We start from the raw sequence: 26,736 nt of genomic DNA on the forward strand, positions 1-26,736 counted from the left end.
AAACAAGAGGTTTTGGCTGGGGGGTAGGAGAAAAAATTTTAAAAAATAAAATGAAGAAAAAGGAATTGGAACTGGAGGGTGAAGATTGGGAGCCTAAGTTTAAGCCAACCAATAGAGTTTCCATTGAAGAATTGGAGAGGGTCAAGATTGAAGGTTGTTTGAAAGAAGAAGTGGATGTTGTTCGGTTTGCTTTGATGATTTCGAAACTGGCTGTGAAGCTGCTCGTATGCCTTGCTTACATCTCTTTCATGGAGATTGTATCAAGTGGCTCCAAAATAGCAAATTCTGTCCCTTGTGTAGGTTTCAGCTGCTATCTTGCTTAGTTCAAATACTTATGTATATACCGAAAGACTATTATGTAAAATGTGAAGTGGATATATTTCTATTGTTTCATAAAATGAACCAATTAACCTGACTTTGGTCCCTATGGCCTCTCTGTTTTCACCCTCTCTCTTACACTTTTCTCTGCTCTTGGATTGATTGATCGAATCATTGTTTGCTTAGTTTTGTTTTAATTTTTAGTATTTTCTCAGTTTAATCTGAAAGTCATATGGATTGAATTAGTTACAGAATGCCAAAGCGTGTAAATCATGTGTCATGGCTTTCTTTATAATTTCTTTGTTTACAAATTAATGAATGCTCAATTATACAGCTGTTTGAATTAATAGAAATTATCAAACTGCATAACAGACACAATATGAACAGTTAATAGACTTCCAAGTAGGATAACATAAAAGCTAACTCATGGGGATTGGAAAAACCACCAAAAGTAATGAAAACAGAATTTCATATGGCAATATTAACTATTTCTTTATTATTCCAAACTATAACCAAGATAAGACAAGTGTAATAAAACGTTTAATCACCTGTTAATTAGGAAAGGTTTTGCAGAGCATTATTATAAATGATGCACATAACAAAACTGTATACTTTTCAAGCTGGTTCAAATCTAGTCTGCAGTAAATCTATAAACCATGGCATGCAAATATTTCTCTCTTGAATTGTTAATTTTTGCAGGGAATTTTGGGTGATTCATGGAGCAGGGGAAGCCTCGTGTTTCCAAAGCAACTGCATCAAACTTGTGGTAAATAGCGCCATCTTTGCCTTTCATATCATGCAACATGTTGCTTGAATAGAATTGCAACCCTGGCTTATTAGTTCTAAGTTTCATTTTTTTCCCTGAAAACTGGGTTCTGCATCAATGCCGCCCTCCTAAAGTGCGCTGCGTTACTTTTGTCCAGATGTAGCTCATGGATCAGCCTTCCAATTTAGGAAATTGTATGGTGTTTCTTTGACACAGACAATTTTTCAGGTGGGAATGGGACTTTTGGCAATAGGAGTAATACTGGAATCAAAAATCTGGAGCTTGTGGGAGAGGATGTTACCGCTATTTTGTCCATGGAGGTTCCAGTAATCATCATGAGCTAGGTTCACTGCAGTGGCCATTTTTAAGAGCCTTGGCTTCCATTTCAATACCCAATTGGTTTGAGCCAATGAACATTTATGGCACTGTAACAGAAAGACTTCCAGGGAGGTCTGTATTATTTAGCAGAAATGTCAATGTCAGTGAAGTATACAAAAACAAACATATACATGTATTCTTCACAGCTCTAACATTCCCAATTCACCTAAAGCTGAAAGTGATATTGAAACAAGTAAATAGTAAACCAACATTACCATATACCAAAATGCTAAGAAAAACACAAAGCAAAAATCAATCATAAAAATTCACCATCATAGCTGTTATAGGTGAATGTCATATGCCTGTCTATTTTGTGACCCTACTATACACAAACAACATCAATAAACCCTTTAGGGCCACCCATTAACAAAAGTAGATTTTATGAAGAAATCAAATTCAGATTCAAAAGGAGAATTGTGTAACAGACACAGAGAGAAAGGAAATCAATGAGTAAAAGCATAGCATGGAGTTTGTTCTTTCCTTCGAAAACCACTAATTTGTAGAGGATGCTATTTAATGTAAATTCTGCATTTTCAATTCTGTTTGCAACACAGACCCACAATGGCTGCAAACTAGACTATATCATTCTGCACCATTGTTAACAACTCTATCAACATTAGGAGCTGTAATGATGTTATTTAATAGCATAAGAAAGAGGGTGTAGAAAATACAAGGGTCTAAGAGGTTTGAATACTATATCAAACACAGTTCATTCTGGCATTACACAGATAGGTGAGAAGTGTCAGCTACAAGTCTAATTAGGAGTTTCCCAACCAAAAACTATTACATTAAGCAACTCCCAAAGATACAATAGTAAGAAAAATTTCAAAGGCGAAAACGGAAAATTGGTTTTTTCTTTTCTTTTCTTTTTTTTAAAATAAAAAGTACATATAGATATAGATTTTTGATCCAAGATTAGAACACTTCAAAATGAAAAATACAGTAATGCAAGCATATTGCATATTTTCTAACGAATAACAAGTGCTTTCAAAATAGAGAAAAAAGTGTATTCTGAACTATAATCAATACAGAAATCAATGTACTTTTTATTTTAGTTTATTTTATTTTTTTGGGACAAGATATTATTTTTACTTTAGTTTGAATATCAATCCCTTTGGTTTTTTTTTTTTTTTTGGAGAAAGCTACTCAATTAGAGCAATTTCCATTATAGGATAGAAATTTGAATTAGCTACAGTCTAATCATTTCCATAATTGGAAAGAAATTTGAATTAACTACAGTTCTAATCAAACTACTCTAGGCTATTTCTCCTTTAAGGGATATATATTCGGGTTATAATTTGTGACTGCTCTATTGTATCAAAATCTATATCTGTTTTTCCACTTCTTTCTAATTATAATTTTCTTATCTGTTTTGTCTCCTTTTTTTTCAATGCGTGTTATATGAAAATTTTTTAGTTTCTTAGTTTGGACCTTAGGATTAATAAATTTTATTAGAAAGCAATGACATGAAGGAAAAAAAATTCTTACTCACTCTCTCTTGACTAAGCAAGATATTCAACCATGAACTTTTATTCATGTGTACTGGTCTTGCAAAAAAAAGCAACGGTAAAATAATTCCAATTCCTATGATTTTTCTTTACATGAATATATATAAAGTCCTTTGAGTGCGCTGCCAGAGTGTGTTTCCATATGTGTTTCAAACGGTTCGATGCGCTGCCAGATGTGTTTCCATATGTGGTTCAAAAGGTTAGCTAGAATTTGAAACTTTGATTTCCTACTTGTGCTCTTCATTAGTGTCGTGATATAAGCTGGGATGATTATTGAATTCATTAGCCCTCTCAAGCTAGCAAGTGGAAGATCATGGACTCCTAGCTTGACTCGAAAAACTAGAAAGGAATGCTTGGGCAATGGTTTGGTAAGCTCATCCGCTATTTAACATACAGAGGAAATTTTGTGACAAGGAATTAACAACTTTTCTGCATACAAAGTGATAGTCAATTTCAATATGCTTCATTCAAGCATGGAAGACAGGGTATATAGTCTTGTGTAGTGCATTCATGGGTTCACTGAAGAGTTGAGGTGTTTATGTTAAAGGAAGACCAATGTCATAAAGTAAATAACTAATCCGTGAGAGTTCAGCTATGGCATGGGCAAGAGTTCAATATTCTGCCTTATCACTAGATTGAGCCATAGTGGGTTGCTTTCTTAAGGACCATGAAATGCAATTTGAGTCAAGATAAATGCAAAACTCAATTGTACAATGTCGAGTAATAGGACAACCATCCTACTCAACAACATGAAAACCATTTAAAATAAGTGTATTTTGGGATAGGATTTAAAGACAATGCACTTGACAACACGAAAATGAGCAAGAGTAGGCTTATGTAAATGCTGACAAACAGCTTGGGTAATATCTGGTCTAGTGAAGGTGAGGTATTACAAGGCCCCCACAATGCTACAAAATTTTGTTTCATCTATGAGTGTATGGTCATCAGCTAATGTAGGAGGCTTAAAAGCAATGAGAGTGGATAGAGGTGATGAATGTTGCATATTTGTGCGAGTCAGGAGATCCTTGAAGTACTTGATTTGAGAGAGAAAAATTCCACCGAAGAAATATTTGACTTCAAGACCAAGGAAGTAATGAAGAGGTCCTAAATCCTTGAGAGCAAACTCATTGCCAAGCTTGTGAATTAGAGTTTCAAGAAGTGAGCAACTATTTTCTATAAGAATCACATCATCAACATAAACAAGTAACAAAATAACTTTCTGATTAAGTCTGTAGGTACATAAAAAAGGGGCTTGACTTCAAAAGAAGCCAAAAGTGAGTAGGTATTGAGATAACCTATCAAACCAAGTCCGAAATGCTTGTTTTAACCTTAAAGAGATTTATGTAATAAACATACATGATTAGAGAGAGTTGGATTGACAAAACCTGAGGATTGCTCCATAGATGGTTTCTTTGAAAAATATATTTTTAACATCAAGTTGTCTAATAAACCAATTGAAACCACAACAAGGGAGAGGATAAACTGTATAATTGTTGGTTTTATGATGGGGCTAAGAGTTTCACCATGATCAAGACCTGGAACTTGGGTAAATTCCTTGACTACCAAACGAGCTTTATAGCAATCAATGGAACCATCTTCGTTGTATTTAATTTGATACTGTAGAAATTTGTGAATAGAAATTATAAATATTATTTATTTATCGGGTTGCCATAATATTTAAAATTTTAAAATTTTATTTTCAAATAAATAAATAATAAATAAGATAATAAGAAACAGTGTTATAGTGAAAGAACATGTTTTTAGAGTAGAAAAGTGCCTATTATTGAAAATGAAATAATTTTTAAAGCTTCGTACATTTTGAAGCATTGGATTTCTTCATATAGATGCAATCCTTCCTATAATAAAATAATTTTTCTATGATTAAAAGATAATAATTGTTCATTGTTTATGAGAATTTATAGTGCTACTATTCTCAGAAAATAGTTGTTGTATCTTGGAAGACATTCGCATCTATCAATCCATTAAGCAACGGGGCAAAAATTGTCTTAAAACCAAAAAATCAAATTCTTGCCTCGACTAACAGGTTTTTCTATCATCTTTTTTTGTGTATATGTATTTGGTGTTTATGTTTTTAGTAGTAGAAACCCATATCTTTGATAACAATCTTAAGACAATTTTCGTGTGTTTCTACTTTCAATTTTTCTTTGTTCTATAAGTTCATCCAGTTGGCAATTTTCTTGTTTTTCTTGCGCAATTTTCTAATCGTGTTTGTGCATACTGTGAATAAATTTATTCATACAGTTTCTTTCTTTACTGGTTGCCTTGTGTATTAATTTATTCAATTCTTTCTTACTGTTCGCCTTTTCAATTGATTAATAAAGTGTGCTCTGTTTATTTACGTTGCCATTTGAAACGGGTTGTGTACTCTGTTTTGTTTCAATTGCCAACTGCAACGTGTTCTAATTGCTAATTGAAACGTATTATATATCTGCATTTATCATAAACAATTATATATATTAATATGTATAAACACATTCACGTGGACTGAGTTATTTTCCTTTCTGGCGTTCATACTGTCAACGTAAACATATATATTATTCATACCTTCTGGTTCATTTGCCTTTATATATATATATATATATAGTTTTAAATTGATTCGTCTTTTCAGGTTTTATGCTCTTTCTTTAGTTGCCAATTGAAATATTTTACTCTCTGTTTTATCTTCTCCGATTCTTTTATCATAAATAAAGTGTTTATTAATCAATTGGCAATATGCAATCCAATTCACTTTTCATAAATGCATATATATACATATATCATCATCATTGCTTGACATCAGTTAGTGCCGTGAATTTAATGTCTTCTATGTTTTCTTGTCAGTTTGAGTTTTGTATCTTAATTGATCTTCTTTGATTAAATTATATATATATATATATCTTCGTAGATCTGGAAAATTTATTTACATTCAATTCCTATTCTCTTTATGCTTTTCTGTTGGTTAATACACATTGATGTTAGATATATGTCCCTTGGTGATTACATTTATATAAAATATATTAATATTGTTTGGTAACAAATCACGCAGACATTTTGGCCGATTGGGCAATTCTTATGTTTATATATATATATATATATACACATTCAGTCCGTCTATACTGTGGATGATCTTCATGCGGACTACAGTATTGGTGATAGTTTTTCATAGTATTGGTGACGATTTTTTAAAAAATCATCGTTAATACTATGAAAAACCGTCACTAATACTGCGGTCCTTATGCGGACCGTCCTCACCATAGAATTTCCATATATACATTGATTTGGTCTATGTTGGGTGCTTATATATAATTATAGTTTCTGGTTACTTGATCCAAATTACATTCGGTGAAATCAATCGTATACTTGGACCGAGGCTTTCATATTATCAATGTGAAGATATACATATTTAAATTATTAGAATAATTTCTTTACTTACTCTGGTTTTAATATTTTTATACATGTGTATGCTGTTTATGTGATATATATATATATATATATATATGAAAATTCTATGGTGAGGACGGTTCGCATAAGGACAGCAGTATTAGTGATGGTTTTTAATAGTATTAACGACGGTTTTTTAGAAAATCGTCACCAATACTGTGAAAAACAGTCACTAATACTGTGGTCCGCATGAGGACCGTCCGCACCATAGACGGACTATATATCTATATATATGTATATATATATATATATGTCTATTTATCCAATGATCAATATTAGTTTATATAAATGTAACATTGTGTAGTTTGTTTTATATATATAAATTTTGATTATTGATCTTACTTTTGCTTAATATATTTTGAATATTTTGTGTAAAATTTTTTTGAAGTATACTTTTAAAGTAACTTGGTCTGTAACTTTTGTTAACAAACAAATGGCAAATACAAGTCAAAATTCTATTCCTGCTCATGTGACTCATGGAGAGAAGCCCAAAAAGTTCAATGGTATAGATTTTAAAAGATGGCAACAAAAAATGCTCTTTTATCTCACAACCTTGAATTTGGCAAAGTTTTTGAATGAAAATGCTCTTATTCTTAATGAGAATGAAACAGATAGGACAATTATAGCAGCCGTGGATGCATGAAAACATGGAGATTTTCTATGCAAGAATTACATCCTCAATGGTTTGGACAATACACTATATAATGTGTATAGTCCAATTGAGACTTCCAAAGAACTTTGGGAATGCTTGGATAAGAAATATAAAACTGAAGATGCTGGCATGAAGAAATTTGTGGTTGGAAGGTTTTTAGATTTCAAAATGGTGGATTCTAAAATTGTTATGAACCAAGTAGAAGAACTACAATTGATTCTTCATGAAATACATGCTGAAAAATGACTTTGAGTGAATCTTTTCAAGTTGCTGCTGTAATAGAAAAGTTGCCACCTTCTTGGAAAGATTTCAAGAACTATTTGAAGCATAAACGTAAAGAAATGAGTCTTGAAATCCTAATTGTTCGTCTTAGAATTGAAGAAGACAATTGAAGCTCTGAGAAGAAGATCAAAACTCATTACCTAGAAGCCAAAGCCAATGTGATTGATAATGGACAGAAAAATGGAAAAAAGAGAAAGTTTTCTGGGCAAAATAATAGCCAAGGGAATGCAAAGAAATTCAAAGGGAAATGCTTTGTGTGCAACAAGCAAGGTCATCGTGCAAATTGTCTACTAGACACATATGTTCCAATAGGAACATGTTTACTACTCATCATGGTGTAGACACAGGAGAACATCTTTATATGAGAAATTCCTCAACATCTAACGTTGAAGGTCAAGAAAAAATAGTTTTGAAGATGACATCCGACAAAGAACTTACTCTAAACAATGTTCTTCATTTACGTAAAATAAGAAAGAATCTAATTTTTGAATTTTTGCTTAGCAAAAATGGATTTAAGTTTGTCTTTGTAGCCGACAAATTTGTACTCATTAAAAATAGGATGTATGTGGGAAAGGGGTACTTGAATAATGGTCTATTTAAAATGAATGTAATGACTATTTTACCTTCTATTAATAATAATAAAGTTAAATCTTCTACTTATATTGTGGAGTCATTTAATTTATGGCATGGTAGGTTGGGACATTTCAATTATGATGCACTACGCAAATTAATGAACATGGACTTATTACTTAAATTTGAGATTGACTCTAATCATAAATGTGAAACATGTGTAAAAGCTAAATTAACTAGCACCCCATTTCAAAATGTGCAAAGGAGTACAGAACCTCAAGAATTAATCCATACCGATACATGTGATTTAAAATATATACAAACTAGAGGTGGAAAAAAATATTTTATCACTTTTATTGATGATTGTACAAGATATTGCTATGTTTATTTATTGCGAAGCAAAAATGAAGCAATTGAAATGTTTAAACATTATAAAAATGAGGTTGAAAACCAACTAAGTAAGAAAATAAAAACTTTGAGGAGTGATAGAGTAGGTGAGTATGAATCACCATTTGAGGAATTCTGTTTAGAGTATGGTATTATACACCAAACGACCGTTCCTTATTCACCACAACAAAATGGTGTAGCTGAACATGAAAATCGTACTTTAAAAGAAATGATGAATTTCTTATTGCTTATGTCTAGTTTACCACAAAATATGTGGGGAGAAACTTTATTAACTTCTAATTCAATTCTAAATAAATTACCTCATAAGAAATTAGATAAAACACCATATGAGTTATGGAAAGGTCGAAAACCTACATATAAATACATGAACTTGCTAATGTTGCAGTATCTTTTCCTAAAAAGGTTAAAATAGGACCTAAAACTATTGACTGTGTTTTCATTGGATATGAACAAAATATTAGTGCATATCGATTTTTGGTGTATAAATCTGATATTCCTGACATACATATCAACACCATTATAGAATCGAGAATTACATCTTTCTTTGAAGATATTTTTCCTTATAAAATAGGGAAAATAGATAGTTCACTAAAAAAGTCTCATGAGGATATGATTACTAGTAATCAAACCCAAAGAGACAAATGAAGGAAAAGAGGATGAACCAAGACGTAGTAAGAGAACTAAAACATTTAAGTTATTTGGTCTTGATTTTATGACTTATTTGTTAGAAAATGAATCTCAAACCTTCAAAGAAGCAATGTCAACTCCTAAAGCTCCATTTTGGAAGGAAGCAATTGATAGTGAAATTAATTCTATAATGCAAAATCATACATGAGAGTTGGTAGATTTTCCACATGGTACTAAACCATTGGGTTAAAAATGAATTCTTAAAAGGAAATTAAAACCAGATGGTACCATTGATAAATACAAAACTAAACTAGTGGTTAAAGGTTACAAGCAAAAGGAAGGCTTAGACTATTTTGATACTTATTGACCAGTAACTAGAATTACATCAATTTGAATTTTGATTGCAATAGCAGTTTTGTATAATCTTCAAATACATCAAATGGATGTAAAAACTGCCTTTTTAAATGGAGATCTATATGGAACAACCAGAGGGGTTTATAGTTACAGGACAAGAAAAGAAAGTAGGCAAACTGGTTAAGTCATTGTATGGATTAAAACAAGAACCAAAACAATGGCATGAGAAATTTGATAATGTAATGATGACAAATGGCTTCAAAGTTAATGAGTGTGATAAATGTGTATATTATAAAAGCACTCAAAAAGGATATGTCATGATTTGCTTGTACGTAGATGACATGCTAATAATGGGTAGCAATATGGAAATTATTAAAGCTACTAAAAAGATGTTGACTAATAAGTTTGATATGAAAGATCTAGGTAAAGCTGATACGATTTTAGGTATTAAAATTACTAAGACATCAGGTGGAATAGTTCTGTCACAATCTCATTACATTAAAAATGTACTTAAGAAATTTGATAAGTATGATGGAGGTCCAGCAAAGACTCATGTTGACATAACTTTACACCTATCTAAAAATCATGGTCAAATTGTATATCAATTGGAATACTCCAGAATTATAGGAAGCCTAATGTATATCTCAAATTGCACACGACCAGATATAGCTTATGCTGTTAATAAGTTAAGCAGATTTACTAGTAACCTAAATAAAGATCATTGGAAAGCATTAATTAGAGTTTTGAAATACTTAAGATATACAATGACATACGGGTTATACTATACAAGATATCCTGTTGTGCTAGAAGGATATTGTGATGCTAAGTGGATATCAGATACAAAATACTCAAAGTCTACAAGTGGATATGTGTTTACACTTGGAGGTGCTGCTGTGTCATGGAAGTCTTCAAAACAGACTTGTATTGTGAGATTAAATATGAAATCTGAATTTATAGCTTTAGATAAAGCTAGAGAAGAAGCCAAATGGCTTAGAAATTTTTTAGAAGACATTCCAAATTTGTCAAAGTTTGTGCCTGCTATATGGATTCATTGTGATAGTCAATCAACAATTGGTAGGGCACAAAATAATATGTATAATCGTAAATCTCGACATATAAGTCGAAGATATAATACCATTCGATAACTTCTCTGTAATGGAATTATAAATATTGAATATGTAAAATCAAAAGACAACCTAGCGGATCCACTTACTAAAGGTTTGTCTAGAAAGCAAGTTTATAAGTCATCAAGGGGAATGAGATTAAAGCCTAAGTATAATGAATCATCATAGACAGAAACCCAACTTAGCTGAATGGAGATCTCAGGGTCTAAGTTCAATGGGACAACGTAAGTATGTATGATTCACAAGAAATACCGTGAAGTATTAAAAGAGAAAATACTTCTTTCCATTTCTAAGGTGAAACAGTATTGCCTGCAGCATGTTATTAGGATAAGCTATGCTTTTAATGATGACTATATCTTGGAAATCCAAGTGAAACATAGCAGGATATTTCTTATAGATAGTCACCTATATAAGTACAGAAGTGGGGTCGCTTCTATGAAAATTATAAAAAGCGTAATTCTCTAAAGCACTTATGAAAACCAGGTTGTTCAAGGCCAAAATGAACACAACAATAAAAATAACTTTTGTGCAGAAAAGGAATTATGTGATGGTTATTGTCTCAATTTGGATCAAAAGTTGACAATTCAAAGCATTATGCAAATTGATTGATTAGTAAACTCGATAACTATTCACTAAGGAAGATTCAAGGCCAAAAACTATCTATCCTAATGCATTTTCTTTTCATTAAACTCTCTCTAATGTCTTCATAGTCATCTTGCATTAATTTCTATTCATGTGGGGATTATAGGAATTTGTGAATAGAAATTATAAATATTATTTATTTATTTGGTTGTCAAAATATTTAAAATTCTAAAGTTTTATTTTAAAATAAATAAATAATAAAAAACAGTGTTTTAGTGAAAGAACACGTCTTCAGAGTGGAAAAGTGCCTGTTATTGGAAACGAAGCAACTTTTAACGCTTTGTACATTTTGAAGTACTGGGTTTCTTCATATAGATGCAATCCTTCCTATAATAACATAATCTTTCTATGATTAAAAGATAATAACAGAAAGAAAATAATCGTGATTTTTAGTTTTTGCATTATTCATTCATAAAACAGAGAGAGAGTGAAACACAAAATTGTTTATTGTTTCTGAGAATTTGGAGTGCTATTATTCTTATAAAGTAGTTGTTGTATCCTGGGAGACATTTGTCATCTATCAATCCGTTAAGCACCAGTGCGGGGCGAAAATTATCTTAAGGCCAAAGAATCAAATTCTTGCCTCAACTAACAGGTTTTTCTATCATCTTCTTTTGTGTATGTGCATTTGGTGTTTATGTTTTTCACAGTAGAAACCGATATATTTGATAATAGATACTCCCATTTCAAACCAACTTTATTTGTGTATTGAGGGCATGATATGAAGCTCCATGTTTGATTTTGATTAAAAGTAGATAATTCTTCTTCCATAGTAGCTTTCCAGTGTAGAGATTTCAAGGTAGTCTTTGATGTTTTAGGCTCTTGAATTCTATAATCTTGGATTGTAGTGAGGGCAGTGTCTAAAGGAGTTATGTTTTAGCATACATAGTTGTGAAAATAAGTAGGTGGTCTCCTGGTACGAGATGGTCGAAATGTGCTTGTGGAATGTTTGAGTGGCACTAGATTGTCTTGGTGGTGGTGAGGTTGATTAATTAAACTCTCTTGATGCATATCAGGATGATTGTCATCTAATGAGATGGTATTGGTAGGAATGATGTTTTCTTGTGTGAGTTCAAAAGCTTGTGCCACATGTTTATTTGTTAGAATGTCCTTGTGGTGAGCAGTAGGAATAAAGTCACCCTTGTATTGGTCATGGCAACAATCATAAAAGTGCATTTGTGGGGTGGTGTCATGGCTTAAGATAGTATCATCTCGGGATTTACTAAAGTTGCTTGGATGGGACAAAAATTCAAGTGATTTAGAATGCCGCTCCTCTTGATTTGGAATTGTAACTTCAAAGTCCAGCACATTATGACTTGTACTAGAATCATTAATGTAAGGAAAAATATTTTCATAAAATACCACATCTAAATATATAAACCCTATGAATAGTACGATTTATATATTTATAATCTTTATGATTAGGACTATATCCTAGAAAAACATATGGTAAAGTTATTTTTCTTTTAAATTTATTTTGATTTGAATGTCATAAATGAGGAAAACACTTACAACCCAAAACTTTTGAACCTTGTAGTTTGGTTCTCTTTTATATAATTTGAAATATAGAGTTTCCATGTAAAGAGATGAAGAGGGAAGTCTGTTAATTAAAAAAGTAGCAATAAGAAAAGCATCAACCCGAAAAATAAGTGGAAGGTTGGCATGAAACATCATAGTAAGTCCACTCTCTACGATATGTCGGTGCTTTCTTTCAGCAACTCCATTTTGCTCTGGCATATATGGACATAATAATTAATGAATTATTCCACGTTAAGCAAGATGGTTAGTGAAAATATTTGAAATAAATTCACCTCCAACATCACTTTAAAAAAAAATTGATTTTTCTATCAAATTGGTTTTCTACTGATTTTTAAAATTTTTAAAATTATTCATAAAACTCGGATTTGTGCTGAAGAGTGTAGAACCAAATGTATCTTGTACAGTCATTAACAAAAATAACATTATAACAAAAATGTTGCATAGAGTAAATGGGGGTAGGCCCCCATATATTAAAATGGACTTTATCTAAAGGAAATTGACAAATTTTATTAGAATCCTAAAAAGGTAGTTTGCACCTTTTACGTAATTGACTGCTAGTACAAACTGAGTCTTTATTAAGCTAATTAGAAATGTTGATGACATTTTTCTTTTCAAGAGTTTGTAAAAGTTTTGAATGGGGATGGCCCATTCTTTGATGCCAAAGATTTGAGGATGCTGTTGATGACTTGCCGACTTGTGTTTCTTCAAGGGCATATAATTGTCCTTTTCTACACCCCTTGGGTAGAATCCAATGGTTTTGATCCTTTATCACAAAACCATTAGTATCAGAATTAAAAATACAAGCATTATCATGTGTTAATTGACTGACAAATAATAAATTTTTCTTTAACTTAGGAACAACAAACATATCTTCTAGTTTTAGACTACCATCATATGTTTTTTGAAGTGCATCACTTGTGTGTGAAATAGGTACTTTGATCTATTATTAACATAAACACCATTATGCTATTGTAAGAATGTGCATATTTAGTTTACAAACATCATTCGTCATATGTGTGGTGGCATAGAAGTTTGGGTCACCACCATTTGAGTGGTGAAAGTAGCAAGTGCCTAAGGTATATTTTCTTTTTGGTGGGCATAGACAAATCTGTGATAACATTTCAGTGTAATGTGATTGGTTAATCCACAAATTTGACATTATACCAGTCCATAATTTTCTTGAAGTGTTTCTTACCTTGTGAGCCTCAAGAGATTTGCAAATTTTTATTGCTTTGTGAGTCTTGTCAATTTCTATTGGTGTTGCTGTTTTCTTGTGTTCTTGAGTTTTAAGAAAAGTTTGGATTGCTATCTTGACCAGCTGAAGCATAGCCGCATCCTCGAGAGTCAAAACGACTTCCTTTATAGTTTCTGCCATGTCCTCACTAGCCATAGAAGGCTTGGGCATGATCAACCTGTTTCTTCTTCTCATTTTATGATGCTAATATTTGTTCATGGTTCTATAAAGATAGGACAAACTGATTAAGAAAAGGATAAGGTGGTTTAGAAAGCATTACTGCCTGAAAAATCTTGATATTTAACTCTTAAACCATGAGCAAGTTGGAATACTTTTTCTGTATCCGATATTGGCTTGTTTATGGCAGCCAGATTGTCACAAATTACTTTGAATTTTCTAACATATTCATATGTGGAGAGAGTGCCCTTCTTTAAGATAAATAAAGAATCCCTTAAAAGTGCCTCCTTTTCGATAGTGTCTGGAAGCAGCTGTTCTTCTAGACTTGACTAGATTTGCTTTGCTGTATTTTCTCTATTAATCATTGTGAATGTCTCTACGATCATTAGTCCAAGAAGCCATGTTACAAGCAATCCATCATTGTTTATCCATGTTTCATAAAAAGGATTCTACAATTTCTTGCCATCTTTTAAAATTTTTTCTGCAGGTTTTTATTGTGTAAAATGATGGGCTATCCCAAAACTTCTAATCAAGGGCAAGACCTGCAATCCCCACAATAGAAAGTTAGAAGAGTTTAGCTTGATAGATACAAGACTAGCACATTGATGGATGGACTGTATTGTGAGTTTTGTTTCATCATGGTAATTCATTTATGAGGCATTGGAGATTTTGCTTGTTAAACAACAACGTTTGGTGGCATTTTGGAGATTTTGAAAGTAAAATAAAAAAAGCTATCCTTTTAGTGGTTTGAGAGAGAAATTGAAGCTGAGGGTGTGACTCTAATAACGATTTTATCCTGTTTGAGAACAATATTGCCTCTATTGAGATTTTGATGGAAATAGGGTATGGCTCTGATGGTACTTTAACTAGTGTAGCAAGCCTCTCATCAACTTTTTTCATCTTTTTCTCTCCTTTGCCATCTCATATGAGGACTCTAAACAATGTACCCAAAAATCTCCTTGTCGATTTTCGAAGAAAGGCACCAAAAGTCTTCTCTCCGTCTAAAGGAAATCACCAAGTATTAGTATTCTTTCCTTCTTCCCCTTTCTATTTCTCTCTCCCTCTTTCTTCCTCCCGTACATCTCACATAAGTTTTCTCTTTTTTGTTTTTTTGTTTTTTTTTTTAACTAACATTTTAAATTTTGCTAAAGAAGGGTCCGATGATATCTCTTCACTATTTGAAATTAGTTAGATATATTTCTCCTCTTTTCTTTAGAATTAGTTCTTTGTTCTTTTGTTGTTAAATATTTTATTTGAATGGGGTGTTCTTTGTACTCATCTTCATTTTCAGTTTTCCTCACTGTGTATATATATATAACACATACCTAAATTTAGAATTTGCTTCTATTTTTATATATGGATCTAATGTTTTTTGCAATGCAAGTCAAATCTAGTAAAGGGACAAAGATCCTCTTCATTTCTAATAAAATGAGGGATCTCTATTTTGATTAATAAAATTGTGCCATGTCATTATTTTAAATTTAATTGTTAGAATTATGCCATGTTATCATTATTAACTTGTATGCCATGTTATATTAGCTTGGAAACAATTTGGTTACTTATTAATTAGTGTTAATTTCTTTATATGATTTAGAATTAAATTGAATAATTCTAGGGAAAAAATCACAAAATATAATCAAAATATTATATATCTTAGAACAATATGTATTGTACGACTCAATGATTATTATCTTATTTTTTTATTTTGTTTTGTTTATTTTCATTTTCAGCAATGTGTGATAATTGTCCTTAAATATTGTTTAACATAGTTATGCTTAAATTTTATTAGCAAATTATTATTATTTAATTATTATATTAAACTATTAATATTTTTTACAAAATCAAAAATAAAAATTAATGATGAAAAAAAAATCAATTTTTTCATATATTAATTAAATATAAGTATAAAATCATACATAAGATATTTCACAACCATCTTTACTTTTAACTTGTTTATTATTTAATTCTAAATATTATTAAACGATAATTATCATTGGGATATATATATATATATATATAGAAAATTTCTCCTCTGGAAAATCTCGAACGAATTTTGTTTAGAACAATGATAAAAACAATGACTTTTCAAAAAATTATCGTCTATTGTATCTATAAAAGATGACGATTTTCTGATAAATCGTCTTCCTTACTACTATTCCAAATGAAATTCCTTTGGAATTTACCATATACGATAATTATTATTATTATTATTATATATATCATTGGAATATAGTTTTTACTATATTTTGAAATTGTTTTTTCCCTCATAAGTAATTAATTAACAAATATATTTGGGATTGTTTTTTCTCATAAGTAATTAATTAACAAATGTATTTGGGATAGCTATATTTTGTTAATTTATTATATATAATTTTTACTATATTTTGAGATTATTTTTCCTTGGAAGTAATATTTTTAGTTCTAAATCATATAAGGAAATTAGGATTAATTAATGAATAATGAAATTGTTTTCGAGGAAATAATAATGGCATGATATAATTTTAACCATTGGTTTTAGAACATTGACGTGGCACTATTTGGTTAGCTCAAATTGAAATCTTTCGTTTCATTATAAATGAAGAGAATCCTTATCCTTAACAAAATAGCAAAAAATTGAACGATTTGATGGCAAAAAAAAGAAGTTGGAAGATCATTAAATTTAATTATTAAACATAGAAATATAATACTTCTAATTTTTCTTTTTTTATCGATAACGTTGAAAATTAATTTTGTGTGACCCAAAAATGTAAATCTAGCCAAGACTAGAATGCTAGCTAGTTAGAATTTCGTTGGTCAGTTGACCCAAAAAAATAAAAATAAGTAAAAAGGGGGCTAAAGAGACTTAGGCCTCAAATTCGTGAAATAAAGTAAAGCAAGCAAAAAGTCACTATTATTAATTTAATTATTGAAAGATTTGATGACAAAAAAAATAAAGTTGGAAGATCATTGAATTTAATTATTCAAACATAGAACTAGAATACTTCTATTTTTTTCATTTTTTGATAAATAACATAGAAAATTAATTTTGTGTGACCCAAAAAGGTGAATCTTGCTGTGGCTAGAATATTAGCTAGTTAGAATTTTATTGGCAGTTGACCCAAAATAAAGATAAAAAAAGAAAAAAGGGAATTCATTTGGTTTAAAATAATTAACTTTGAAACCAACAGACATCAAGTCGTTGTAGTATAGTGGTGAGTATTCCCGCCTGTCACGCGGGTGACCCGGGTTCGATCCCCGGCAAAGGCGAGAAATATTATTTTTGTTTTCGGTTCGAGTCTCCAAAATGGACCTTAATCTTAAACCCTCATCTTTCAACACGAAGAAATTTCAACCTCAAAGCATTTTTCCTTTAATCTTCCACGTCTTTTCCTCTACCTCGCTAATTCATATTTTCATTCCAAACATATATATATGTGTGTATATAACAGAAATATGAATTTTCGTGTTGGTAATTTTATCTCCATATCATCCATTGCCATCGTTCGGTCGCCGAGTTCGAACCTTTGCTTTCGTCGTTCTAAAACCCTATTGTCCTCTCCACCTTCAACTTTTCCTCTCCGGACAATGTCTCAGCTGTCGAATTCAGCTCCTTCAGCAATTGCCTCTGACGCCGCGCCGCCGCCGGAGCCCAAGAAGCCCTGGCTCGTCGTCGGGCTTGGAAACCCCGGCAAGAAGTACCAAGGCACACGCCACAATGTCTGTATTGTCGTTAAGAAATTTTCTAGTTTTGATTTTTTTTTTTTTTTTTTTTTTTTTTTTTTTTTGGGTTTTAAGAATTTCAATGTTCTATGGAAAATTTTGGACCATTAAAGGGTTTTATTATACGTGAATTTTTGTTGGTTTGCTGAGTATTTGATTTTGTTTGTTTTTTCAGATTGGTTTTGAGATGGTTGATGCTATTGCTGAAGCTGAAGGAATACCTATTACCAGTGTTTCCTTCAAAGCCCTACTTGGAAAAGGTCTAAATCCTTCAATTTTTTTCTGATTGAATTCATGTTTACTATATTTTACTCTGGGAACTTTTTTGGGTTTCTTTCAATTTTTTTTGTTCTTTTAAAAATTCGTTTGTGTTTGTCAATATACCATCAATTTGGAATTTTTGTTCTATTTAACCGATTAGTGTTTCTTAAAGCAGTCCTTGTTTAGCACAATTATTCAGCTTTGTCAGCAAATCAACTTAGGATCACCATGCAAGATAAGTGGTTAGAAATTTGAACGGATAAATAAAAACTTGCCAACATCTAACATATAATATTTGCATGTTTCAATTCATAGTCCATGCAACTGATAACTTACTTGTTGTCTGCTCTTAAAGGATGTTATGGTATGTGTGTGCTCGTGATGTATATATGCAAATACAAGTGCTATATCAAAACTTTTCTGTATTCTCTGTTTTGGTTTTCCAAATTGTGATGTTGGGGAGCCTGTTCAATAATACAGGTTTTATTGGAGATGTTCCAATTATGCTTGCCAAACCACAAACTTTCATGAACTCAAGTGGTGAGTCTGTAAGTAAACTATCTGAATGATTTCCACGTGATGGATTTCCACATGATGGGTTGTCACAACTTTTTTGTGGTTTTTATGATAACTAAGTGATCTGTGGACCCCTTATTGAAGGTTGGAGCTATTGCCAAATATTACAAGATTCCATTAAAGCAAGTTCTCGTGGTATACTTTCTTTCTCCTTTGTTAAGTAAATCATTTAATCCTTTCCTTTTCCATGTCCTTTATTTTCCTCTATTGGAGCCACCAATTTAATCTACGATCTTCATTTTTTGAATTCCCTTACGCAGATTTTTGATGACCTAGATTTGCCTTTTGCAAGACTAAAGCTATTGCCAAAGGGTGGACATGGAGGACACAACGGGTGATTATTTTACAGCTTTATTAGTATTCTCTCTCTTTCCTAATATACTAACTTTTGCATTAGATTATTTGTGTATGTTATGGAAAACTTTTGCATGATTTATAAATTCATATTAGAGGGTTCTACCAGTATACCCTGGAATGTCCAAGTATATTGGGCCTTTGAGGAATTTCATAGGATAATATAAAATGCCTACAATAATAAGATCAACATTGTAGAAAAGTGCCATTACTTGGTTTTAATTGCATGCTGTTTGTCAAATTAAGGGAACCGGTGACCTCTAAGTTTCCATCCTCTTTATGAGACCTTTCAAGGTTTCTCTGAAATTTAGATAAAATTTGGGTTATCAACTGAACTTTTTTTCTTATGTTAAGGTTGTTCCATCAATTGAGGAAGAACTCAATTGCTAGAAGGCATTGTCCTTTTAAAGTTTTTCGCCCTTACTAATGTTAGCTTGTCACAATGGTTTGCACCAAAAAAAAATCCGAAAGATAGTTTATAAAATTTGCTTTCTTTTGTAGGATGAAGAGTATCATTGATCACTTTAAAGGGAGCCGTGATTTTCCACGGTTGAGAATTGGTATGTTCCTAACAGTACAATAATTATTGCCCTTGTGATCCTTTGAATATTTAATACCTTTGATAAGTTTGTGAATTTTTTCTAGGCATAGGCAGGCCTCCTGGGAAAATGGATCCTGTCAACTTTGTTCTTCGTCCATTCACTAAACAAGAACGTGAAGAGGTATGTAAAAGTTTCACATTACACTGTTTTGATAGAAAGTTGTATGCATTAATGCTGGATTGTAATTGTTCTGAACAAATTTCCTTTTCAGTTGAATTTTACATTTCATGACGGTGTAGAAGCACTTCGGATTCTTTTGCTTCAGGGGTTTGATAAAAGTGCAACATTTGTAAACAGCGCCAAACCCATGGAACAACTTGGATAGAAATACTTGTTTCATTACAATTTTCATGGATAGGAGGATTATTCTTGAATGAAGATTTTGCACCTAAGTCAGCTCATATGATTTTGTTCTCGAAGTTGACTTACAACACTCCACTAGAGACCATTCAGAACCTCTTCATTAATTTTGAAAACCATCAAATCATTTCTAAACATCCGACCTGTGAAAAAGCAGCTAAAGAAGATTTTCTTAAAATTGTTATCCTTGAGAATTGTTGAGTATCTACTAATTCCAAAAGAAATCAAACGATTTCATGTATCTGTTGCTCTATCTGAGCTTTTCCCTGTAAGTTGACCTTTTCTGTGAACATATTTAAGTATGGACATTAGTTTCTTGGCCGGCAAAATTTTTTACATTTTCTTTTCCAGAATGGAAGATTATAAAAGTTCTAATAAATTTTCTTGAGTGCTGTAGTTTGCAGGGTATGTTCTTTTGGTGGTCCATATTTTGAGGACAATCAAGTTGTATAAGCTCTGATCATTAAATTCTACAAAGCTCTGGTCTTATCTAGAGTATTGTCATTTTTTTTATTAACAAGCAGGGATTTTGCATTTGGAGTCTTTTTGACTCTTGTTTCATTTACTTGCATCTGAATATTAACTATTGTGCAAATTACCCTCCTAGATCTTTGTTCGTACATTGATCCTAGTTTGATCCAAGAAGCTCCTTTATTTAATAAGATCATATTGACAATTTCTCTGGTTTTATCTTGAATGAACAATCTATTAAGTTCTATTTGTTCATATTTTATTTTCCCTTTGTTTCTTCCTGATAAAAATCTTTTTTTTTTTTTTTTGTCCCCTCTTTTGGTAAACAAAAAATTTCTCTGCAGAATTTTTTTTTTCTTTTTTTTCTGTTTCGGTTGATATATGGGCCTCATATCCAACAAATAGGTGAACGGGTTGAGATAAATAGTTCAGCTTTTTTACTCTGCCATGTGGGGATCTTAAAAAATCTTGAGCTTTTCAAAATCTTTTTGAAGTTCTCAATCTGCTCCCATCATTATACTCTGCATTGGGATTTGAATTTTTGTGTTTTGATTGGTTAGAAAATGAATTGGATCGAACAAAACGGCGTTTCAATTTCAAAGACTATGATTTAGTGACTCCCAATGCATAATATCTGTTTTTGTTGAGAAACTGATTTTGCTTCGAGTCTTTTTCAATGCAAAAAATATGTTTTGACTTGTCTCTCTTAGGGTTTTGTTTTTTTTTTTTTTTTTTTTTTTTTTGGTGGAGCTTCTCTCTTGTATGTTGTTATTATCCTTTTTTTTTTTTTTTTTTTTTTTTTTTTGAGCTTCTCTCGTGTATGTTGTTATTGTCTATCTGTCCCTCAACAATAAAAATTGGTATGTCAAGCAAAAACATTTGTTCCGCCATTTAGGCCTTCATTAAAGCAGTGACATGTGACATGCCAGTGAATATGGTCCAAAGGTTCTATTTAAACTCTACTTTAAGCCTCACCTGCCTTCCAACTTTCTTACCAGTATTTTCAACGCCATAACCACAAATTGCAGCCTTTTGTTCTATGCATCCGCACCCAATTAATGATGATAATGATATTATATATAGATATATATATATATATATATGTCGGAGTTCTTTTATCAGGATAACTTAGTTTTCCGTGATAATTTTTCGTTAAAATTTCATTTATTAGTTTGAAATTTTGGATTACCTTAAATATGGTAAATCAGTATTTATTTTATCTTTTTAGAATTTTAATATTTTACTCAATTCATTTAATTCACTACAACATTTTTAAATATTAGTTTTTTAAAAGAATTTAATGGCTAATAGTAAAGGTTGTGATGATTTTTCCATTAGATTGTATTAATAAGAGACTAACTATATATATATATAAATGAAAATATTGTAAATTTGGGTTGTAGTTTGGACTTGGATTTAGTGACTTGGGTATTATATAAATATATATATATATATATATATATGTGTAACCCGTCAATAGTAGGTGAAGGTTCCCACCAAATGAATTACCAAAAAAAAAAAAAAAAAAAGAAAGGTTCCCACCAAATGATAAATACCTTCTCTCACAGTGGTATTTATATATATATATATATATACGTATGTATGTATGTACAAAGTTTTATTCTCATAATAAGAATTATATTCAAGCGGACACAATAATAGAAATCCAAAAACCAAATTGTAATATCAAGAGATTTATATATATATATATATATGTTCATGTTAGTACCATTTTAATAACAAATAATAAATAAAAAATAAAAACCATCACTACCACGTTTGATAACAAATAATGAATAAAAACTAAAAACCATCAATACCATCTTTAAATTGTTTTAATAGTTGAGATTTGAAATATATTAGTGATTTATTGAATCTATATATTTGAAAAAACTAAATACTAAAATCTTAAAAGATTAAAATGAATCTTAAATACAAGTAAACCACTAATATATTTATCCAAAAAAAAAAAATGTAAACCATCAATACATCATTAAATCTCAAAGCACAAAGCAATTCGAAGTTCGTAAAGAAAATTGAGAATTTCTAGATATATGCATAAATATTTCCCGTCCTGTGAGATGAGTCTTAATGGTTTATTAATTCTGGCCTAAAGTTCTTTTTGGCATCTTACTTGGCAAGGAAATCTCTATTATATATTACCTCCCACAAACATAGCCATCAATTCACCAACCGAGCTTTTTGTGACGAAAACTGTTTTATACAATCTTTATAGTTGTTGGTCTGAAAGCAAATACTGGTGACAATTTGGGTTTTGACTAATGCAATATATAACTGGAATTTGTGTTTTTTCTTTAAGCCAAAAATTGGAGTTTTCTATCTGGAAACTTGAAACTTCTTCTTTGACGATTGCCAGGAGGGGTTGGTTTCTTATTAATATTAAATATATCACCTAGGTTTCCATTTTTATTTGATCCCTAGAAAGAATTATTGAATAAACTATACAAATGAACAAAAGATCTAATCAAATAAAGAAAAGGTATAAGAAACCTTTTTTACCTTAATTGAAGGAAGAAAATGATGTACATTATGTGCAAGGTTGACCTTGAACCCTAAGTCTTTTATGGTTGACGCATATCAAGTTTAGTGCCATAATTAAAAAAGGTTTGGGATTTAACAACCTTCAATTTAAAATCTATGGGATATTACCCCAAAAAAACACTGAAATATATGGGAAGGTATCAATTTGCTTAATAGAGTTAATTAAAATAGGGTTTATGAAGAAGCTATATGAGTTGATCTACAAAGGTATGCTTAGCTAGTTTATAAAAATTATTCATAGGTTCGGTTTACAATACCCTCTACTCCAAACGCATATAAAATCTTTATGTCAGATTTATATATTTGTGAGTAGGAAATACAGTAAAGTGAACATGTTAAATGTTATTCAGCAGACAAAAAGAAAAGGAACCTATTTAACATGGAACAAATAGTTATGGAAGCAAACTTTCACACTAGATCATACTTATTATTGAAAATTTCCAGTTTGCAATAGAATCTTTTTTTTTATTATTATTATTATTTTGGGTAATACAATAGCAATATGGTTTGGGGAAAGAGGGTTATCATAAAAAGCAATGCTAGAAACATCATCCTTTAGTTGGACCAAGAGAAGTACCTAGCAGATAAACATGTATAGCTCATAATGTAATGATTGTGAGATATGGAATATGGATGAAGGACTTCGAGTCTCTCTCTTAATTCTTGCTAATGTAAGCTCCCTTTGATCAATTACATTTGTTTTTCCTATTGAATATAAAAGTGGGAGATGTGAATTTGCTTGCTTAATATTTTTGTACAAAGTTTTTTTTTTTTTTTTTTTTTTTTTTTGGGCAATGGTTTCTTAAATATTTAAATTTACCAAAATGCCTATATTTAATTTTTCTATTTTTAGTTTTTTAAATTTTAAAATTGAATTATATTTGAATTTAAGGTTCTATTTATTTACTTATTTATTTTGTTAAGAAAAGAACTCATGCCGTTATCGCGCTAAAGAGAACTAACAGATTAGGTAAGGGTCTTGGCCCAATTCTGCCATTTCTGGATGTAGGACCGTAGGAGTGAAGGTGGCTGAGTGTGTGGGTGGTTCGAGAAAGAGTTGGTTTTGAAGTTTTTAGCAAGTGGGTGGTGCTAATGTTGAAGAAAAGCAAATGGGTTGGTGGAGATAACGAGAAAGAGTGGATCTAAGGAAGAGAGAACTTTGGGACGCCATTGCCAATTGTGAAGCTTAGCTCCATGGAATGGGGAAGAAATTAGTAGAAGTTGTAGTGTCTGCAGCCCTGTAAGCTTTGAGATTGGAATATTATGGAAATTTAAAATTTATGAACCTGCATAGATTTTGTTTTGCAGTGTAAATAGCAGTTGTTAATTTATTTTATTTTATTTTTTTTTAAGAAATTATTTAAAGGTTAATGGGCCATTGTTGAAATTTAAAGAAGGCATAAGAAGACAAAAAGAGAAAGACAGTAATTTAATTGTGAGCACATTAGGACGGATTGGCAAGGTCAACTTCCATTTTGAAAAGTTAGAAGAAAATCATCCTTAATTTCCCAAAATTTGATCTTCTTTGATCTCCTTCGAAAAAAATTTAAGTACTTTTCAAGTATCAAATTTCTCTTTCACATGCATATAGGTCTCATATCTATGTGTGTGTGTAAGACCTATGTGCATGTAAGAGGGAAATTTATTATTTTAAAAATATTGAAAATCTTCTATTCTCTGCGTGAAAAGGCATTATACTTTTAGTAATCACGTGAACCAAACAACTTTTAGTCATTTGATGAAAAAAAAAAATCAGAAAAGAAAAAAAAAATTAATCATATGTAACATCTAATTAAAGCATGTTGAAATAAATTATTGATTATTTGATTATAAATGATTTAATATACTACATCGTTCATATAAAAATTGCATTGAAAAAGGGGGAAAAAATTCCCTTCACATCTTCTTATTTTAAGTGGATTTTCTTTCATATTTACCAGCTTGAAATTCGTATGACTTTTAAATAATTAAAAGAAAGATTAATTATATTTTTGGTGCCTCAATTTTGTCTCTAGATTCAAATAGATACCTCTATTTTAAATTTTTTCAATTAAATGCTTCAACTTTAGTTTCAATTTCATTGTTGGCCGTGTAGTTTTAACTTTTTTTAATTAAGATTCTCAATTTTAATTTTGATTTAAATATAGTCTCTATATTGTTAAGTCTTTACTTAAACTATATTTATCTCTTTGATTATCATTTTTAATATATTTAATGTTAATTGAATTTTTTTTTTTTTACCTAGTTTGCTTTACACATTAATTTCGACAAAAAAATTTGTCATAAATTAACCCAAATTGAAATATAAATTAAAATTGTGATGCCAAAATGAAATTAAATAATAAAGCTACGAGACAGATATTGAAACTAGAGCTAAAATTGAAATACTCAATTTAAAAAATTAAAATGCGAATACCAATTTTGAATGAGAAATGAAATAGAGCACCAAAAGTGTAGTTTAATCTTTAAAATAAGGGAAAGTTTTGCACAATTATTTTCTTCTTTTTTTTTTCTTTTTTTCTTTTTTCAAAAATTTTCCTTATATTTTTTGCATGCTTACAATCATTTTGAGCAAAAACTTCATTTTGAACTTTACATTATTTGCAGTTTCTCTCTTTTGGTAAATATATATATATATATATACATATATATGAATGTATCATGTATCAAAACTGATAGATGCAAAAAAAATTAAAACTATAATAATATATTTTTTTTCAATTTAATTGAAAATTTAATTAAATGCTCAAAAATTTAATTCGTAAAGACGTTATAAGTTAAATATTCTCATTACAAAATCTAATTACTTTATTTTAGTCTATCAATAACACGATGAATTTTATTAGTTTTATTTATTATATTTTTGTACCAAAAATTTTAATCCAATTTTATAAAATTCTAGAAAGAAAACGAAGAAATTCTAAAGGAAGTGAAATTCAAAGTGAATTTTTTTTATAAAAAGTTAATATAAAGTTAAATCAACTGAAAAAAATGTGAAACCTAAATGACTATAAACTCTAAATTGGGAAAAAATAAACAAATAAATAAAACTATGAAAGAATTTTCTCAAATTAAAAGGATTCCATTTCTTGCAACGTGTCGAATAGAGAAAAAGACAAACGAGAAGCAGAAAATATCCAAGACCAAGAAGGAGAAAGAGAAAAGCCTTTACCGACAATCGCGGGAGCTTGGGCCCCCACTCCGACCTTGAAAAGGTGGGACCCAATCGAAGCACGAATCACAATGTCCGGGTTATCGTCCTTGTCCAAGACGACATTAAATTTCCTTTCGTCTTTACAACCTACGGTTTTTATTGACCCCGGTGGACCCCACTCCTCTAAATATCCACGTGATCTGTTTCCCCACCTCCCATACCCTAAAATAAAAAATATATATCAAGCCCTCCGACATTCCACTAGTCACAAAAACTGCCAAAATCTTTTTTTTCTTTTTTGTCTTTTTTTAAATTTTTATTCCCAACTTGTAGTTTTGCACCTAAACAAACAAAGCCATAAGATTCTCTCCCCCCACACCCCCTCGCAAATCCATGTCACCGTCGTTCAGCAATGGCCACGTGTCACACATGCATACCATTAGCTACGTTATCACACCGTCCGATTCTTCATTGCCATTAAATTCGTACACTTTCAAACCGCAAAAGATTAACAATTTGGGGTTAGCCATAGGAGATTAGTCACTATCATTGACTAATATTTTCACCCATGGACTTCACACTAAATTACTATACATGGCATTGAACTGCAAATCATACAATTAAAAAACCAAAAAAAAAAAAAAAAAAAAAAAACCAAACAGTACAATTTATGAATA

The 26,736-nt window shown here is 30.8% G+C and overlaps 1 protein-coding gene and 1 non-coding gene across 2 annotated transcripts; both read left to right on the forward strand.

Moving 5' to 3' along the window:
* The first annotated feature begins 17,194 nt into the window (after positions 1 to 17,194).
* TRNAD-GUC (transfer RNA aspartic acid (anticodon GUC)) lies at positions 17,195 to 17,266 on the forward strand. Its single transcript has one exon. It is a non-coding gene; the product is annotated as a tRNA-Asp (tRNA).
* A 39-nt stretch (positions 17,267 to 17,305) lies between these two features.
* On the forward strand, positions 17,306 to 20,433 carry LOC107418824 (peptidyl-tRNA hydrolase, mitochondrial). Its single transcript, XM_016027512.4, has 8 exons — positions 17,306 to 17,716; positions 17,895 to 17,979; positions 18,461 to 18,528; positions 18,641 to 18,691; positions 18,817 to 18,890; positions 19,412 to 19,470; positions 19,556 to 19,632; positions 19,724 to 20,433. Exons 1-8 carry the CDS (start codon positions 17,432 to 17,434, stop codon positions 19,835 to 19,837), a joined length of 813 nt encoding a protein of 270 aa, XP_015882998.2. The 5' UTR covers positions 17,306 to 17,431; the 3' UTR covers positions 19,838 to 20,433.
* The last annotated feature ends 6,303 nt before the right edge of the window (positions 20,434 to 26,736 follow it).

This window comes from Ziziphus jujuba, chromosome 2 (assembly GCF_031755915.1).
Source record: "Ziziphus jujuba cultivar Dongzao chromosome 2, ASM3175591v1".
In the NCBI taxonomy this organism is placed as follows: domain Eukaryota; kingdom Viridiplantae; phylum Streptophyta; class Magnoliopsida; order Rosales; family Rhamnaceae; genus Ziziphus; species Ziziphus jujuba.

Bases quoted from the DNA above. Each gene is read 5' to 3' on its own strand.
- LOC107418824 (XM_016027512.4), top strand. From the start codon at position 17,432: ATGTGTGTATATAACAGAAATATGAATTTTCGTGTTGGTAATTTTATC. The intron at 17,980-18,460 runs GTCTAAATCCTT...TCAATAATACAG, and splicing joins CAAAGCCCTACTTGGAAAAG to GTTTTATTGGAGATGTTCCA. The intron at 18,692-18,816 runs GTATACTTTCTT...TCCCTTACGCAG, and splicing joins CATTAAAGCAAGTTCTCGTG to ATTTTTGATGACCTAGATTT.